The sequence below is a fragment of the Mesitornis unicolor genome, unplaced genomic scaffold, assembly GCF_000695765.1.
Source record: "Mesitornis unicolor isolate BGI_N332 unplaced genomic scaffold, ASM69576v1 scaffold47141, whole genome shotgun sequence".
Classification (NCBI taxonomy): Eukaryota; Metazoa; Chordata; class Aves; order Mesitornithiformes; family Mesitornithidae; genus Mesitornis; species Mesitornis unicolor.
This window is the reverse complement of record NW_010165418.1, coordinates 131,830-150,782: the sequence shown is the minus strand read 5'-3', so window position 1 is coordinate 150,782 and position 18,953 is coordinate 131,830. Positions and strand designations below refer to the sequence as shown.

The following is an 18,953-nucleotide window of genomic DNA, read 5'->3' as shown; positions in this document are numbered from 1 at the left end:
AATTTCCTTCCAAGTTATTGGGATGATCCAGAAGCTTTCAGAGTGCTGATTTATTGCTCTCCGCTAGCTCACCAGGACCCCTCTGCTTCTCCAAGATCAACAGCTTCATAGAAAGCGATACAAGGTGTATGGAACAAAGAGTGGAATAAATTACATTAGCAGTTAACTTTCTTTACAGTTAATATATATCAACAAATGTCTACAAAACATTTGAGGCTTTGACCAGGAAGCCATGTAAAATAAACTGTAGTCCTGCTCTTTTTCTTTCTTTTTTTTTTTCTCTTTTTTTTGTTTTAGAGTCAAAATAGATCTAACTGATGTTAACTGTTTCACCACAGGGGTCTCGTTCTGGTTTCACACTGGTGTCACTGTTGATTTTGGAGGGGGGAAGTGATCAGAATAAGGACTGTCATTCTCCCTGCCTTACAACAGGCTACTGGTGCTCGGAGAACACTTAGCATTTCCATACTGTCCTGCTTTGCATCTTCAAAGCACCGAAGAGAGATGAGCTATTCACCATGGGGCTCATCTAAGGCAAATGAGATAATATGATCCTGTGGAAGAAATGGGAAACCCAAGAGGGAATGGGAGAATTTGTTACTGGATATTTTTGCAAAAGCAACTGAGTGTGGAGTGTCAGAGCTGCTTGTTCCCAGTATAAGCAAAGGCTCCAGGGTTTGATAGACCAAGTAGACAAGAGCCCAGGAGGTCTTTCCTTTTAGCTCTGTCTGCCTGAAGTATCTTTTCCATGTTTTTTTAACTAGCTGATCTTGAAAAACTTTGGTCTGCTGCTCAAAAGCTCCTCAGTGAATTCCGTCTGTAATAACTCCATCCCTGAATTTTTTCTTGCTTGGAAGTCTCCAAACGGGTGACACAAGGGCACGATTGGCAGTTGGGGTGCCAGTCCCCAGGAGCTGCAGGGGCAAGGTTTTCCCTGCAAGAATAGCAATGCAGATGAATGTAACTGATTTTGCTCATTTTCCTCCAAAGGAGGAGGAAAAGGGGATGAACAGTGAGGTGTTGCTCTGCTTCCAAGTGAGGGGTGTAGCAAAGGGTATTTCTTGGCTGAGGTTGCAAATACTTGTTAAAGAGGGAGCAGGCACCTCCCAGCATCGGCTGTGGACCACCGGCAGGGGAGAGAAGTAAGAGTGGAAAACTCTTAGATAGTGTTAAAAACCTCAAAGCAGTCAACCCACAGAGAGCTTACCCTTCAGAGACATGCTAGGTGAAAAATATGGCCAGACAAACACTCTCCGAAAAATGTCTAAATTGCAGGAGGAACAATTTTATAAGAAAGAGGTGACAACATCCTGGATTTGCCTGATTTCTGCAAACACTTTTCCTTTTAAAACACGTCTCCTCGTTGCTCAGCAAAACTCTCAAAGCTGTAATATTTGGGTTTTGGATTATTTTTTCTAACTTCTCTGAATGTTTTCCTTTTCCATTATTTTTTGGTAACAACACGGAAAAGAAAAAGAAGCAGTCCTGAGAAAAGTGGAAAGAAAAAGGTAGCGGAGAGTGGAGAGAAAATGAAGGGTTTTCAGGGGAAATGCTAACCTTTTTCAAACACTTTCCTGTAGCAGAGGATGCAGACAGGGCATGGGGTGGGAGCTGTGGTCTCTGGCAGTGAGGCAGTGCAGCATCCTTCAGCCAGACGGAACAAGTACATATATCTCCATATGGGAGATGTGCTTGCAAAAAGCCTAGCATTTCACTCTGTACTCTTCTACAAAGGGCAAGAAGAATAATTGCTGCACATCCTTGTAGCTCATCACATACTCATGTATGCCATGTTTACGAGAAAAAAAATCAACTATCTTAGAAAGGCAATGGAGAGTAAGTGTACTTAACAGGTCCAGTTTTCTTTTGCTTTTGTCCTTGTTTAAAGTCATAGTGCCATCGACTCTGGGGCTTGCTTTTCCCCAGTTGTGGGAAGAGCAGCAAGTAGCTTTTTCCCAGTTGTGTTTGGATGCCTGCAATAAATGCTGTCAGTTTCATGGCCAAGCCCTATCTGCATTACCACTGAAACTATAATTTCATTGAAGTCACAGGCAGAAGTACCACTGACTTTAAGGTGCTCCATAAATCCCAATATACTGGGACAGACCCATCTTCTAAAATATTCTGGGGAACACAAAAGTATTTTGTTAATCATAAATATATTGTCGATATTAAAAATTAACAAGCAATTATTTAAAATGTACAGATGGTACAGGTAGAATTTGGTTTGTCAGAATGAACTGTGGAAGTGTTTGGAGGAATGGGCAGTGTCTGGAGCAAAGAGAAAGTGGGATCAGTAGAGATATTGTAGATAAATCAGTTCAGAATGCTACTTTGCTGAAAAAATGAACCAAAAATATTCTTGCATTCTGAAAAGGCGTATGCTGTGTTCAGTGAGACTCTGATGAGAAGAACTTGTCCAATCTATGTATGCCAGCCAAGGACCTAGGTTTCACAGAGACAAATGGGAAAAAATTATCATCTGTGTCTTTGAATAACACCACCCAAACCAATGCTGTCATACAGGCATCCATTTCATCCTCCATATGATGAAATAAAATTGTCCCAAAGGTGGGGTTTGTTTTTTTGTTTTTTTTTTCCTAAACATACAATGACTTTACTAATCTAAACAAGTTGAATATGAATATATTGTGGTGCCCTACAGAATGGCACAGAATACATTTGCACGTGTACCACAGAGTATAGTTGCCCTAAAAATTTATGATTTTCCAATCAGCTAAGTATGTCCTGCTTGTTACTGGATGACCTTGAGGAGATATAACTACACCACATGCTGCTGAGAAGTCACTTGCAGGAAAAATGGTGGCCTTGTATCTCCTCAGAAACAAATGCTGGAAACCAGTCTTGCCAGACCTTGACTTTTTGAAGTGGATGGCATTATAGGATTAATTATTTGATACTCTTCCTGATTAGTGTATTTGTTATGAGTACTTTGGTTAGTGTTTCAAGGACTTAACTACAGTGTATCACAGTGTCACTTAGGTTTAATTAAGACTCCTTCACTGTAATTGCATAATTAAAAAGCTGTCTGGCTGCTGGTACAAAACCTTCTGTCTCTACTCTTCAGCAGCTCAGTTTTCCAGAGGCAACTTCTGGAAACTCCACCCCTCTCTGAAAAAGCCAGGCTTGGAGCCAGGCTCTTCTCGGTGACAAACAATGATAGGACAAGAGGTAATGGGCACAAGCTGGAACACAGGAGGTTCCACTTAAATTTGAGAAGAAACTTCTTCTCAGTGAGGGTGACAGAGCACTGGAACAGGCTGCCCAGAGAGGTTGTGGAGTCTCCTTCTCTGGAGACATTCAAAACCCGCCTGGACGCCTTCCTGTGCAACCTCATCTAGGCGTTCCTGCTCCGGCAGGGGGATTGGACTAGATGATCTTTTGAGGTCCCTTCCAATCCCTAACGTTCTGTGATTCTGTGATTCTGTGAAAAATTTGGTTATAACATTTGAATGGGTACGTCACTGGTACCCTGCTGCATTCACTGGGCCTTCCCCAGTAATCCTTCTGCTCTTGGTCTTTCATCCCCAGCTGTCTGTGTCCCACTGGTCCATGTGCCGTGCTCTTCCCAACTGGAGTGCAGGCAGGTCATCCCTTTGGGATTCAGGCACGGCAGGCCCCCTCCCCAGTGGTGTCCCTGTGGCCTTCTTGCTGTGATGCTGTGACTCTACAGGCATGAGGGAGGGGATGGTGTGGCTGAGCTGTCACCAATTCATTTTACTTAACCTATTGGTGCTTAAAGTGAGAATTGCTTAGCTTCCCAAAGCAGAGGTATGGGTGTTTGTAGGCTACTGCTGATATGGCTGCTGGCAGGAAGGGGTTAAATTCCTTTTTATTCAGATTGTGCTTTTGAAACAAAACTTCATGACCTGGTGCTTTTTTCTTTTTTTTTCTCTTTTTTTTTCTTTTCAAGTGATTACACTTTGCTGCATTATAAGGGAGCGAATGCATTTGTGTCTCAGGACCGTACTCTACCAGATACTGACATGTTCAACATCTCCTGTGGCTTACCAAACACATCAGGGATGTGGACCTCCCTCTGTTTTCTCATTATGCCAAATAATGAAATGTGGAAATAATTCTAATCCTTTCTTCTGGTTCTGCTGTACCTCTGAAAAAATGATAAACTCAATCCAATTAAAAGCCATTACCTCTACAAGGCTCAGTCTCTATCTATAACCTTTGTTTTATAATTCACTCTGTTATCTGTCTTCATTATAATTTGGTAGAATAGTCATCCTTTATTACCGCTTTCTGTTAGAAAAAGGCATGTGATTTCCAGTGTTACTTTGTGACACATCTCAGTTTAAAACAGTAAAGGTCTACTAATGAGTAAAAAGAAGTTCAGTTACACTGATTTATTACATTGAGATAAAGTTTCATTTACGTTGATTATAATACTGTAGGCTTAATTAATTGTTTTGATCTTAAAATGTTCTTTTGGAGCAATAGTTTTTCACTGTGTTAGGGCATATTAAAGTGCATTACCTTTCCTGTCTTACTCTAGCTGATACAAATTTAGTTAAATTCATTCCTGGGTAGTATTTTCTATATACAAAGTGGCTGATCTCACTAATTCACATTTAACCTCCCCATCCTTAGTTTTCTCCGAAGCACGTTGGCTTCTTGTGCCATGTCAGTGTGAGAATATATGTCATGTTTACCATTATGGCAACCGAACACTGAACAAAAGCTGGTTCTTCTAATCCATTTTCCTCCCTTAGCAGTGACCAGTACTCAGGGCTCAAAATTTCAAGGCAGATTTTTTTTCTTTTTCCCTTGTGTCTACTCCATATAGAGAGTCACGAATGGCATTGGTGAGTACGTGTTAGCTGTTGCAGCTTCACCTGGTTGAAATATTTTACTAAGATACAAATTTAAGCTATTAGTTAGAGTTTCAGTGTGCTTTGGGCTGCCTCCCTGCCGGCATGGATTTCTGCAGGCTCTTTGCTAGCTGCAAATCTGGCCCTCAGTATATCAAACCCTACAGCTCGCATTTCCCTCTTCTCTTACCCCCTGCTCTGTGTAACCCAGAAAAGATTTTGAAAGTCAAATATATATTTATTCCATTGAGGAAACTTTATCAACCAGCACCAAAGTTTATTGGCACTAGCCAGTGATATAATGGGTAGTTTAAGCCCTGCTAACTGCGAATAATTTTTCAGTAGTGTTTATGGTTGCAGTAGACTCTAACAGACCAGAAGTACAGATAACATAAATATTTCTACCACAGATGATTGTACTGGAACTATAAATAAAATTAGACTTAACTTGTAAATAAATTGAGTGCATGCCAGCCAACATTTATAATTCTTTGTTGCTGCATGTAATACAGTAATTTATATGGAAAATTCACAGGAACACAAGCAGCCAAATTTTGTTCTTCAGTTACGCAGGTGCAACTTCCCCCGACATCAAGGAGTGCGGCTCCTGTGCAAATAAAAGTAGAATTTGACCCATAGTCTCTCAGTGCTGGACCCTAATTAAAAGCCAGCATCTGGTCCACATCAGATGCTTTTGACTGTGTTACTCAATTAGACATGAATGACACTAGACAGAGCACCAAACGCTACTAGTTATTGTAGGGGCTGATAGTGAGAATTGCCAGAGCTGAGGGGCAGGTCCTGACACAGTTACTGTATTATGACTTTGCTGGGCTAGTACCAACACTTGGCAAGGCTGAAATTATCCTGTCTCAAAGGGCTGATGCTCCTGTGTGTGTAACTTTGCTTCTTGCTCGCCTGTGGACAGGTTTCTCTCAAGTGCTCAGTGCTCATCTTACCCTTGGGAGCAAACTTCTGCTTCCAGTATGAGCATCTTATTCCATGGCTACTTTTTTTCTGCAGACACAATAATTTAAGAAAGAAAAGCTGCTTTCCACGTAAGGAAGGTTTTTAATTTGTCTTGTGAATTATCCGTGCTGTTGTTACTGGTGTGCATTGCTCTCCAGGAATGATCCAACTGAGCTCCTTTCTCATTTCACATAGACACTGCAACCCACGGTGCTGCACTGTGAAAAGTTGGTGGTTTCTGTACTTCAGCCCCAAAGTGCGCTGCGCTCGGACTGCCTTTTTTGCCTGCCTTTGTCTGCGCAGCTTTTCCTACAACTCCCTCTTCTGCCGGCGCCGCAGAAGGGTTTGCTCGGCGCAGCTCGGTGCTGCGGTGCTGGGAGGCTTTGCTGAGCGCGCTGTGCGAATGCAATCTGCGGCGTCAGGAGTGTGAAGGGAAAGCTGAAATCTGGGCACCACATTTCCCTCTCATTTTGTTACATTAGTGTCAATCCGACGAAATTCAAGTGACTTTGGCTAACTTCAGGACAGACACTGATCTCATTTATTCCTTCGTGGAAGTCTAAAGTAATTACTTTGGGTTTAACAATCATGTAAGAAAAATAAGAATCTGGCTTTTTGGGGCCACCACATGGGTACTTCAGTCCCCTTTGCTCTTGTTACGTGATCCATGAGCATGGTTTTCAGGGTTGGACCTTTTGAGTGAGTTCAGAACAGCTTTAGTTTTCTCATGCTTGTGTTAGGGTCCAGTAATATGAATATGCAAAATACCCACACATTTGAAGGCTAATGTTTGTGAAAGTATTTTTCCTTGGTAGTTGAAGTAATGATTCAAAACTGCTTTGAGCACCATGTATATCTCTACACTTGCTTGTAATCTCTTTTGTTTTACAAGTAAACTTTCTACTTACGTATCAGTTTTTCTCTGTTACTGGTTTTTTCCTAACTGGTAGTTACTAGCTCTATTCTGTTTAGAGTCTGATTTTATTTGATTAGGTCTGTCTGATGCTTTTCACAATGGGGTCCTACCTGGCCCCTCCCAGACTGTGTTACAATACAAAAAAGAATAAATAATCATCATTAGGTCCAGCTCCACAGAAAAATTCTGTGAACAGGAGTGGCACAAACCAGTTTCAGGTACGTTAACTGATAAAATGTTCAAGTAAAGTAATGCAGCTCTTGGCTAGAGTCCCTTCTGTTTCTGGAGATAATAACCCAACCTCTGTGTGTTTCTAAAGCTGAGGATCCTTCTCTGCTTCTCCTGTAGAGGACGTAAAAGTGGTCCCCTCTGAGCTGTGCTTACCTGGTGTGGGACTATCAGGTGGCTTCCATTTAGTTCACCACTGGCTCTTTTGAAGCTAATGGGTTTCCTTCTCTTAATTTTCTGCTTTGCCTGACCTCCTGTGTTCTAGACTGATGTGGATATATTTTGTAATCAATCAGTCCCCGCCTGTAGGAGTTTTTTCTTTAATTCTTGTTCAAACAGAAATTCAGATAAAGGTGTCCCATTTCTATGCAACAGAAAATGCCTGCCTCCTTTTCAGATATCCCTGCAAATATTCCATGCTGATTTCCTCAGTGCTGAATAGAAATGCTAGGTCAAACAAATAAAAATGTGCTCTGGTCTCTTTAAAGGATCCAATTCAGGGCTTTGTGATATGTTCAGGTCCACTCTGGCCTTTCTCGGAAGAAGGAAATCACCTGATCCTAATATGCTCCTGTAAAGCCTTCAGAAATGCATTCCTGTCAGTGGCTCATATCAGGCATGGTCAACAGTGCTAGTGGAACTCAGAGTCACTGACATGTGATGGACTTCTCCCATCGAACTCAGCCAGGTCCTTCTGATGTCTAGTCTTTGGGACTAGGGGTCATCTTTCTCACCATTGAGAAGCTGCAGGCACGAACCTGTGTGTTTCTTCTCATTGCAAAGAGCCACTTCCAAATTTATCTTAGCTCTTACTTTATCTTGCTTGGAAGAATATGGCATTAGAAACACGTCTGAAGTAGGCTCTCTAGATGCTTTTGCTTCCAGCCTACCTCCTTCATCCAGACTACTCAGCCATCCAGTTTAAGATTGAGTCACTGGTGGCCACGTGCATGACTCCAAATGCAGAGAACTGGATTTACGTGCTAGCGAGTTTATCAGTCAGTAGTTGCTTTGGGAATGTATATCCTTGGGCACAAAGGGAGAATGGGTAGTCTGTATGGATATGTTTCTGTTGGTTAGGGGTGGCTTTGAGTCTGGAGATCTGGATGCAGACTTGATCCTTGGAGGACTTTGTTTGAACTTTGAGTTGAAGACCACCCTGAAATGCTGATACATGTGGCAAGCTAGGGTGTCCCCTTGACAGGAGATACTGTTGTGCGGCATTTCAGCTGCAGAAAGACACGGTTTCATTGAACTTACAGCCCGGTGTGCTTTTGAAAACAACACACCTGTGCCTCGCTAGCAATCACAGCCAGGGGAAAGCTGTTGGGGTTGTGTTCAGCAACCTCTGCCTCTCTGTTACTAAATGCCTCCTAACTAATTGCTCTTGGAGAGGAAGAGTGTGCTGAACTGCTAAGAAACATCCAAATGGAAGGAAGTCCTCTCCTCCTCCCAGCCATTCACAGAAGCCCTCTCCGTCTTGAAATGACCCCAGGGCCTGGAGTTACAGGGGTAGCTTTGCCATGTCATTGTCCTGTCCTCATCAGGCACATCCCCAGCATGCAGCCACGTGGACTCTTTCCTGCTGGCGTGTAAGGTTGTGTCAAAAGTGCAAATGCAGGTGTCCACCCTGGTCTTTTAGTAGCAATTAACCTTTCATCCTGGGTTTCCTTTGAAGCTTGCTCATGTTTTTATTGCAAAATAGCAGTGAAGAATTTTATGGAGGCTAATATCTAAGCTCCCACATTACCTGATCTCATCTGTTCCCTTATCAGGGGGCTCAATTTTCATTTCATCCCATCTCTAGTGGGGATAATTACTGGACTTTAAAGACGCCATCTTGAATTTCAAAACCACAGTGTTATCTGTGTGAATGATTTACAGTTCGCTGGGAAAATGACACTTACCAACATAGTCCCTGCGTCTAATTCTAACCTCACAAAGATTTTCTATCAGTCAGTTTTGCTGGAAGTCCCTCTGATCCACATGGGTGTAAATTTTAAGCGGAATAGTTCCACACCCCTTTGAAAATGAAGACCAAGATCCTGGTTCATGGATGTTGATTTTAATATCGCTCCTTCTATCATTAATTTCACAAATATGTCTTAATGGTCTTCCTGTCTCTTGGTCAGTCGTAATTCAACTTCTTGTTTATTTTGAGGTTTTAAAGTATATTTTTGTTAGAATACGTTGCTATTTCAGGCAGAATAATATTTCAGTAATCCGTTTTACCCACACTGTTAGGGCTTTAGGGCATATCAGCATATTATATTTTTCCAGAGCTTTCAAACTGAAAGCCCGTGTTTAACGACGACATTGGGTGTGGCTGCTGGAAATCAAAGGAGGCACAATAGACCCAGCAAATGGACTTGTCTCCCTGCCAGCCGTCCAGAGGCCAATTTATCAGCTCCAGGTTTGACCCTATATGGCTAAAAACGAGTTTAGCCAGAATGACTGAGATAAGTATAACCGGGGCCTTTTGAGTCTGCGAGAGAGAAATTAAACTGGTCTGTCCCTGAGGGAGAAGAAACATCTGCAACCCCATGCTTGCTAAATGCTTAAGGCTCAGCTTGTGTCGGCTTGTGGGCAGATGTTGCTGGCAAGTGGGGCTGAGGAAGGTGGCCCTTTGGGGACCTGCTTGAGCTGCTTCATTGTTTGGTGGAGGAGAGTTTAGCATGGCCATGGGGCACAGGGAGAGCCTTGGTTTTATAGGGCGCTGCTTGGTGGGATTGGGACAACAGTGGTGAGCACATGAGATGGCCTTTTTAATGAGTTTGAGCGTCAGTCACCCAGCTGTCATGGAAAATCAGTAGGATTTAGATGGCTGAAGTTTTAAACCCCCCCCTTCCAGTGAGCCATGTGCTTATCATCATCCAGATCACTTTCCTTGTGTGATTTTTTTTTCCTGTTTCAAAAACAGCTGAAGTCTTTTAGGCAGAACTGCAATCTAAACAGTTTGGGGAAGACATCCAAACAGGAGTGAGCCTGCCCTGGGTGGATGCAGCATCGCTGCTGGCCCGTAAAGTCAGGAAGTATATCAGAGTATTGGGGATGCTTAGCAGGCATGGATCAACCTCCCTTACCTGTCCCACTGTGCTGGAGTAGAGCTGTGTTTGGAGGCAGCAAGCAATGTCACAGTGTAACAGAGAAGGCTGCTAATGTGGTTGTCTCAACGCAAGGTGTAGTGAACAGTGGCATCCAGGTGGAGCTGTGTCTCTACCCTTTTCATATCTTCTTGCCTGTCCCTTGGAGTCCAGGTTGAGTTTTGCTGTGGGCAGGAAAGTGCGGGCATAGGCTCATAGGTGCTAGGCACAGAGCAAGCTCTCTGCATCGGTGCTTTCATGAGCCCGTGAGCATCTTTGCCAAACTTGGCACCACTGAGCTGTGACAGGCAGGATTGCTGAAGTGTAAGCAATGGAAAATCCCTCTCTGTGTCCTTCTCAGCTAAATGGTAGAGTCAGTCAATATTTTTGACTTCTCGGAGAGCCAGGTATTAGAAAAGTGACGAACTAATCAATATTGGGTTCAATTGTTAAAGTGTGGGGAGAGCCTGCCAAACCAGAGGCCGAGGGAACGGGTAGCTAAACTTTCTTGTGACATGTATGAGGTCATAGCCAGTGCCACATAAAAGAAAGAAAAACAGTTCATGGCTGTGAATAAATTGCTCACAGATGAAGAATCCAGTTTGCCAGTCATGTGATGGGAGCAATCTATTCAAATGATTTGTTATGTCCCAGTGTTTGTCTTAGGCAGTACCAGAAGCATGAAAGTACAGATATAAAACTGTGAGATAATATGTAACAAAGATGTGAGAGATAATGGGCTATGACCAGTTTCAGCGGAAAAGGCATACAGTGCTAATCTACCATGGATAGTTTCTTAAATGAGCAAGAAATTGAAAGAACATTTTAAAGTTTTCTGTTTCTTCACTGAAACGGAGTCATTCTGAATGCCAAGCCCAGCGTAACACTTTAATTTCTGGGCCAACCATATTATGCAAATATCCTCATGTTCAGATCTTAAATATCTGATCTCTCAACTTCATTCCTTGGGGAATAGTATTCTCACCTCCTATTTAGGCTAGAATTAAGTGGAATCAGCTCTGGTGTGTTGGAAAAGTATAGCAACGATAGTAAAGTTAAATGAATGTAAATAATTAGGAAGTTTTTTGGTTAGTTTGTCTTTTTGCATGTATGATTGTGTTCAGTACTGTACTGCTGATGCAGCTAAAGCCCCTGTTGAAGTAATTCAGAGTTTTTTGACTAAAAGGAATTTACAATCAGCCTTACATTTTGAGCTGTCAAAAATAGTAAGTTTTTCTTTTTTTTTTTTTCTTGTTTTGTTTGCTGGCTAAGCCCCAGAGATGAAGGTTTGGGTTTGGTTTTTTTAAAATGTTTTGGATCTGCCCCAGGTTTTTTTTTGTAACTGTAAGAGGAGAAGGTTCATGTTCTCTATAAGGTGCTGTTTGGATCCTGAACTTATTTTAGACCATTGCGTTTCTTGGAGGTCAATGGTAAGACACTGATTTACATCAGCTGAAGCTATTGCCAAGAGTTGTGTGGTAGGCTGGATCCTTTCCTCCAAAGACTAATTGGAGGCCATCAAACTTAATTTTGGCTACTTTAGGTTCAATCTGTCTCTCTGAAAGACCAGTAAAGCTTTCTTGCTTTTCACTTCACTTAGATTTCAGTTGTAACATATAGTGCTGGCTTTCAATTGTAATTTCAAAGAGTATGCAATGCAAAGCGTTATATCCGGAGCAGATTGGAAAATAGGGTGTGCCTGCATATACATCTGTATGTAATTCCCTCGCTTGGTTCAATGATGTAAACCACTTTTGATGTCAGGGATATTGAGAAGCACTGTGTACCCCCAGGCCTACAACAGGGAAAAGGCTCAGCTCCTTCCCGGGTGAGGCTCTGCTGCAGGACTAGTGATTGATGAAGGTGCTGCCCGCCTACCAAACTGTCCTCTCCATTTCATGTGCAGGCTAAAGTTTCATATGCACAAATCAAATTCTACTGTTTGGCTTTATTTTCCAGGTGATGAATGTTTGTATGAAAGCTTTCCTGAACTTCCTTTGGAGGAAGCGTTAGAAGCTGATGGAGAGGCTGCAAACGTCCAGTGTCCAGAATCCATCAGCATTCAAGAGCCATCTTCTCCAGCAACCTCCAGTGAGGCTTTCACACCAAAGGAGAGCTCTCCTTACAAGGCTCCAATATACATTCCCGATGACATTCCCATTCCTTCAGAGTTTGAACTCCGAGAATCCAACATCCCTGGAGCAGGATTAGGGATATGGACCAAAAGGAAGATTGAAGTAGGGGAAAAATTTGGCCCTTTTGTAGGAGAGCAGCAGCCACACCTTAAAGATCCCAGTTGCGGTTGGGAGGTAAGACACTGAACATTTTTTTGATCTGTTGAACTCTCTTGCGTGTCACAGAAGTACTTGCAGAATTTGAGTCCTATCCTGCAGCAGCCAGGGGATATTTGCGTGCACGAAGGCTGCTGTGTGGCTTTTCAGGGCTTCCTGGATGGAAAAAAGTGTAAATTAAAAAAGAAAAAAGGCAGAAATTATTGTTGCGTTTCATGCATGAAATCTGTCTGGGTGGATAGTGGCAGGTGATGCCTCTTTTGGGGAAAGAAAGGAAGAAGTTGAGTTGTTGGAACGTTTCTGTACCGTTTTTAGTCAGCTCTTGGAGAGTCCTATGGTACACCTGTGTGTGAGGGATCTGCAAACAACACTGCACTGTTTGTTTGAAAAGAAACTGGGTGCTTCTTTCAGGGTTGTGAATTGCCACTTTCTGCCAGCAATGGTGAGAATAACCCTAAAATCTAGTATTGTGTGGCTAAAATTGCTATTGCTGAACCTTCTGCTGCTTCTGGGTGTTTGGTCCTGCTTCCAGAGTACTTAATGGGAATTTTGCCATTCATTTGGTGAAGTATGTTTGGATGCTGGTGTCAAGCCTAGCATATATGGAGATGGTGTGGCTCAGGATGCTTCTGCAGGTGCTCTGAGAAAATCAGCTTTTCTGGAAGGAGCTCAAGGTCTCCTTTGGTGAGGACAGCAGTTGCCTCTTGCTTTCCCTGCCTTTGGTGGCAACGTGTTCCTTGCTGTGATACCACTATAGAGCTGGCTGAGCTGCAGGTCCATGGTCGGGTCAGGGCTTTAGACCTCAAGTGGTGCATGTTTCCAGTTGTGTTATGGTGTAATAAGTGTTCTTGTATGGTTTTATTCATAGTTTTATCAATGTCCTATAGAAACAGAGTGCAATATCAATTTTCCATCTGTACCTTTCCTCTGGTTTCTGATAAGGGGACAAGTGCGGAGTTTATATGGCTCTCCAGGGGCATGACTGAACTTGGAGAGATGGAAGGTTCATTTTCCCAGGGAAAATGGAGTTGCATTGTGGAGCAGAGCCTTGCAGATATGGTGGAAAATACAGGTTTGATTTGCTTTAACATCCACTTGTTTAAATTTTTGTGGGACCTGTGACAATATGACAGAATAGTGTCAGGAAAAATTAGAGACTTGGCAGCATTCTATTGAGTTAACAGACCCTGATGAAATGTAATTGCTGGTGAGAAATCTTTATTATTTGAAAAAGGCACCAGGAAAACATAAAATGTGACCTTTAACCATACCACAATTAAACTCAGATATTGATAACAGAAATTGAGGCAAAACTACTGAGACATGGCTGTACTTGCAGGTTTAACAAATTCCAAAATTAGGGTGTTTTAGGTTGACTCCTCAGGTGGTGTAGTGCAGGATAGCCCCACTAAAATTGAGGGAAACACATCTTGATTTTCACACTCTTAGATGCTTGATACCACATCTGCAATATGCTGCAATACTAGAGACTAGTTTTTCTGATTAAAATATTTAGGATTTGGGGGTCTACAAAATCCAGACAATAAATGCATGTCTTGACAGTGCTGGACGCCCAGCTGGTAGATTGAATCCCTTTCAAGGTGCAGGACTTGTGCCATTTGAGCAGTGCTATGTACTGGGGACAGCTGGGGAGAGCTATTGAAAAGTGTTGGAGCAAAATCACACAAAATCAACAGTTGAGCCCCTCTGCAATTTGGCCACTCATTTAGAAGTACTCTGTGGTGGTCAGGGGAGCTTGAAACAGAATATTTTTCCAACAAGTGGGTTAGGTGCGTTTATTATAATTGAAGAGAGACAAAGAAATGCTAGTTACTAGAGTTTACACAATGATTACATGGCACATAGTGAAGGTTAAGACTAAAGGATGTAAGGGAACCTGGTAGTGCTGGAGAAAAACTCACCAGTGCCCATCCCAGCCCAAGTACTCATCATCACACTACTCCAGAAACCACCACTTCCTTGGGGTAAAAAAAGGGAGAAAGAAGCTGTTACTGGTGTGTGAGCTCAGGCAGCGTCAAAGAAAGCATAGGACGGTGAGGGAAAGATATCGTTTATTGAGGTTTAAGTGTGACCTTGGGAATTTAAGATTTTCTGATGTCAGTTTTTCTGCCTGAATAGGCACTTCTGTGAAGCAGGGTGTTTGCCCTGCCAGGTGCCAATAAGTCAGTTAACAAATGAGAAATTCAGTCTGCTGTTGCTGATATCAAGGTGAAATTTCATTATTGTGTATTAAATGGAGGAAGGATAAAACCAAAGTTTATTTATGGTACTATGGACTTAAGTGACTTTATAGTATGAGAGCTTTTAAAAATCTTTCTTTCCACAGTTGTACTTGCTTGCTGAGTGAATTGCACTGATAAAGATACCGTCACAATGTTCTCTTGTGTTTGGTTATATGTAGTTCCTAAAATAGTTCCTGGTGCTTTGGATGTCAGCTGTGGCTAGTGGCCTCAGAAGGTGAGCTGTGTCAACCTGCTCAAACTGCTTGCTGCTCCCACAGGCCAAAGAAAGCATTGTGCTGTGTCCTGGCTTACTCATTTCTTCACCTCACATGTGTAGTGCTCAGAGAAATACATAGTGGGGTTGCAACATTGCTAATGCTTGTGTTTTTATTTAATTCTTTTGAATAGACTCCCCTGTGGCTACAGAGAGGATGATTAAGTTATTAGAAAAATCAATCTTTCCATTTTATCTGCATTTTTCTGACTTTAGAGAGAAACACTGAATGTTCAATGGTGCTTGACTTTAAAGATGATGAAGGAAGAATCTCTTCAAGAAAATAATTAGCATTAACATCTTAAAATGTTTTTGGAAGGAAAGCCGAGCACCTTAGCTGTTTTCTGATGCTACATATATTACTGATTTTGCTATGAAAGATTTGTCCCTTTTTGCAATTGTTTGTTTGCTGTGTAGCCTAGAGTCTTACACTAGAAAATTTCAAACCAAAACTCTACATGCACATTGCAGGGAAGAGTTTATAGCTACACACAAATTTGGACTGTAGCTACATTTTTAGAAAGGACATTTTTATTTCCTTGCAAGACGTTGTCATAGTTTTGGATATTTTGAGCTGTGGGATGCTTCTGATTTTCACTTTTTGTGACTGATGTCCATCTGAGTTGACACTAGGATTAGCCCGTAGCGGTCAGGAGAGAAGTGGAAGCTGGAGGAAATGCTGCTGTTAAATTTTGCAGCTAGGCAGTTGATAATAAAGAAAAACTTGCTAAAGAGGGCTGAGGAATTTCACAGGGCCTGTTCCTACATTGCCTTATAGCAAGACTCCCTACGGCATCAACGTAGAGTTTTGTCAGAACAAGTCCAAGAAAACAATGTCTATTGTGTCCATTTATATACTTCAGCCATAAAGCACACTCTGGGACAAAGAGAATTTGTTGTGATATAGTTGTGCTTGGGTCATGATTAGAGTGCTGTAGACTAGTTTAAATGAAAAGCCATAAATTTGAATTTTATCTCATTTTGTGGGTCTAGAGCCGAGCATTATCTAATCAGGTATTGGTTAGCTAAAGTACAAATCGAACAGGGGGTCACCGGACAAGGGGAAAGGTCGAGCTTTTTTGCAGTTTGTCACTGAGGTTTTAGTATTTGCCGGCAGCCCGAATATCCGAGGGGGTCGGGAGGCTGTTGCTCAGTGGTTGTTTGAAAAGGGAAAATTGACTGCTTCTTAATCAACAAAGAAAACAAGCTTTTAAGGGATGGCAGTAATTTTTTTTAAACAAAAGCAAGGGAACACAAATTTAGTGATTTCATCATGGTTCATGCCCTGCTATGAAAAACAACTGGGAGAGTATTTCAAATAAAGTCTTTGAATAGGTCACCAAAGCACACGCACCTATCTTCGACCGGCATCTTCTAGAGTACACTGCATATTCAGATTCAGGTCTCTCTCTGCTGTAGTGAACTCAGAGTCTCATTCATAGGGACAATTTTTTCACAGCTCTTTTTATTCTAAGCTAGGCAAAACCAAGAGCAATAAACTCTAATAAATCAAACTTGTCACAGAAGTAAAAAATATTTTAGAGCTTTATAAAGCAGCATATAATTGGTTTATAGAGCAGAGTATATTTTCCTGTCATGACAGCAAGGCTGAAAAACATCTTGGACTTGGTAGAGAGTGCTTGAGCTGATGCTATTACTTCTAAATGGAAATTAGGAGGACATTTGGCTATTTGTTGACTTCTCTTCTGACATTTTTGATGTGAATCCATGGGGAAAGCTGTACAGCTTCCTAAAAATTTTTCTGGAGTACATGCTTCTCACTGGTTTATAGGGACTGAAATAGTTGCAATTTTAAGTTTCAATGCTGCACTCTTTGTCTTTCTTTTGCCATTTTTAAATTTTATATTTAGGTTTATTTGAGGTTCTGGGTTCTAGGTGTACCATCTATCTTTATGAAAATTAAACAAGAAGTTACAAAATAGAAAGGTGTAGGCTTTTAGAGTTGGAATCTAATGCATATGCTCCCAAATCCGGTAGCACCTTACTGATAGCTTGCTTTTCTTGCTCTTAGTATCCAAAAACTTCCACTGTAATCAACAGGAGTTACCTGCTGATTCCTCTCTAAGTACAGAAGTTATCATCTATTTTTGGGTCCTCCTCTGGAAAATCATTGTGAGAATGTTGAAAGCAGCATTTGTCTGTTTTCTTAATAAAAACAAAACAAAAAGTAGCACCTTCAAAATAACTGCACAAGGGTTTCACACATTTTAAAACTAGTGTTAAACTATTCTTAACAAATAATGACAGTGCTCAGGGAAGTAACTCCCCTGTAGTCAGTGAAATCGTACTGGGATACAGCAATTGATTATGTCTTTTTCAAAAAGGAAAAGTAAAAGAAACAAAGACTTCATCACTTCTGAATATGTTTTCTTTGGGATATGGAGTTTGGCCTAACGTTAAATAAAAAAAAGCTTAATTTTCTGCTGTTGTCTGACGCTTTCACACTGTGCTGACTTTTACAGACCATATCTTGACCTTTCCTTGAATTGTTTTTAAGAGCATTAACCTGCAAAGCAACTCCACACTCAACCAAGTGGTTGAAAAGTGGGGAAGTACAACACAGATTCCTTGCCTACATTTTTCTCCTTGCTTATGGATTTCAGCAATACAGGGACTCTAGGAACCTTTGCAAAATTATTATTAAAGCAAAAGCGGTGATAAGAGTGTGGATTATTCTGTTATTTGAAATTAAAAAGGAATACTTTGCTTTAAAGTGAGGGTGGGGATGCTTTTTGGTGGATAGAGGACCAACCAAGTTTTGCAGATAGCGTATTCTCCCCCAGGTCAGCAGACCATCTGCTTCTGGCAGCTGAAAGCAGGGGTGACATCCTTACTTTTTCTTCAGTACATAGGTGATGTTTTATCCCATTTGGTGCTCAGCTTTGCAAGGCATAGAGCACTCTGGCTGAGATCCAATAAAGCACTTAGACACGAGCTTATCATCAACAGGATTACCCAGGTGTTTGAGTTAAGCATGTGCTTAGCTGCTGTGTTAAGCTCTCCGTTAGGGACATAGTGTTCAGTGCCACATAGGATGGAGTTCATACTGTATATCTTGCCTGGGGTGAGTATGCACAAGGGTGCTTAAGAGAGCCCCTCGAAAGTTGCGTACAAAAAAGACATTGCTTACGGTGCTGCTAATGTTACCAGCCTGAATTCTTCTGTTGTTTGTGGTGGGGCTGTGACTAAGATGCTACTGCAGCAATAGAAGTCCTGTAGCCAAGGTAGACAGCTTCTTCATGAGCAAAGTGTCGCTCCAAGAGGTAGCGTCAGTTGTATACCCCAACAGCTACCTGTCTTTTAATGCCAACTTTCTCCCTGCTAGAAGGACAGACAGTTTATTGTTACAAGTGAGCAAACGTCAGGTTCTCGAACAGTGAGATACGAGCAGGTGGACTTGGTTTTTTTTCCAATATAAATTAAATATATTGACAGCAAGGGGAGATGTTGGTCCTTTGGGTTGTTTCACGTGGATGGAAGAGGGTTAGGACATGGGAGCAACACAAAGTAGTCTGCTGTTGTCTTTCTCTACTGTTCCTTACTTCTTCTCTTCAATTCTCCTGAATCTTCAGTTAACATTATTAAGCAGAGTCTCACATCAGGAGTTTGGTGGGATGTGATGTCCTGTTTTCTGGTCAAAGACCACCGCCTTCTGCTCAGACCAAGCTGCTGCTACCTGGAAGGAGAACAGGAACAAGATCTGCAAAGCTCCCTCTTTGGCTCTACGATGGAGCTATTCCCAGTAAATGTTCAAAACTGTGTAGCACGAGGTAGCTGAGAGGCTGTAGTGGCTGCCAGAAGGGAGGTGTCGCTCTCCTCTGTCCTGAGCCAGCTCTGACACCAAGGCTGCCACTCACGGGGCTGATAAGTTGCTGAGCCAACCCAAAGCCTGCGTGGCAGCAGCATCAGGAAGAGGTTTTTGGCTGGGGTGGCGCGGCTATGAAATCTCACATTAAAAGGGTGAGGCATCATCTTTGTCTCAACTAAACCTGAAATGGTTTGTGTAGAATTGACTATTTTTCCACCTGTGGTGGATGCTCCACCATGTCCTTGACCTTGGGGGCAGGAAATCACCCATTTCATG

At 42.0% G+C, this 18,953-nt stretch overlaps 1 protein-coding gene across 1 annotated transcript; it reads left to right on the top strand.

Moving 5' to 3' along the window:
- Nucleotides 1–11,999: 11,999 nt before the first annotated feature.
- On the top strand, nucleotides 12,000–12,349 carry LOC104548559 (MDS1 and EVI1 complex locus protein MDS1-like; the record flags this gene model as incomplete). Its single annotated transcript, XM_010194610.1, has 1 exon — nucleotides 12,000–12,349. A coding segment is annotated over one exon (350 nt), but the record flags the coding sequence as incomplete, so codon positions are not given.
- Between the last annotated feature and the right edge of the window lie 6,604 nt (nucleotides 12,350–18,953).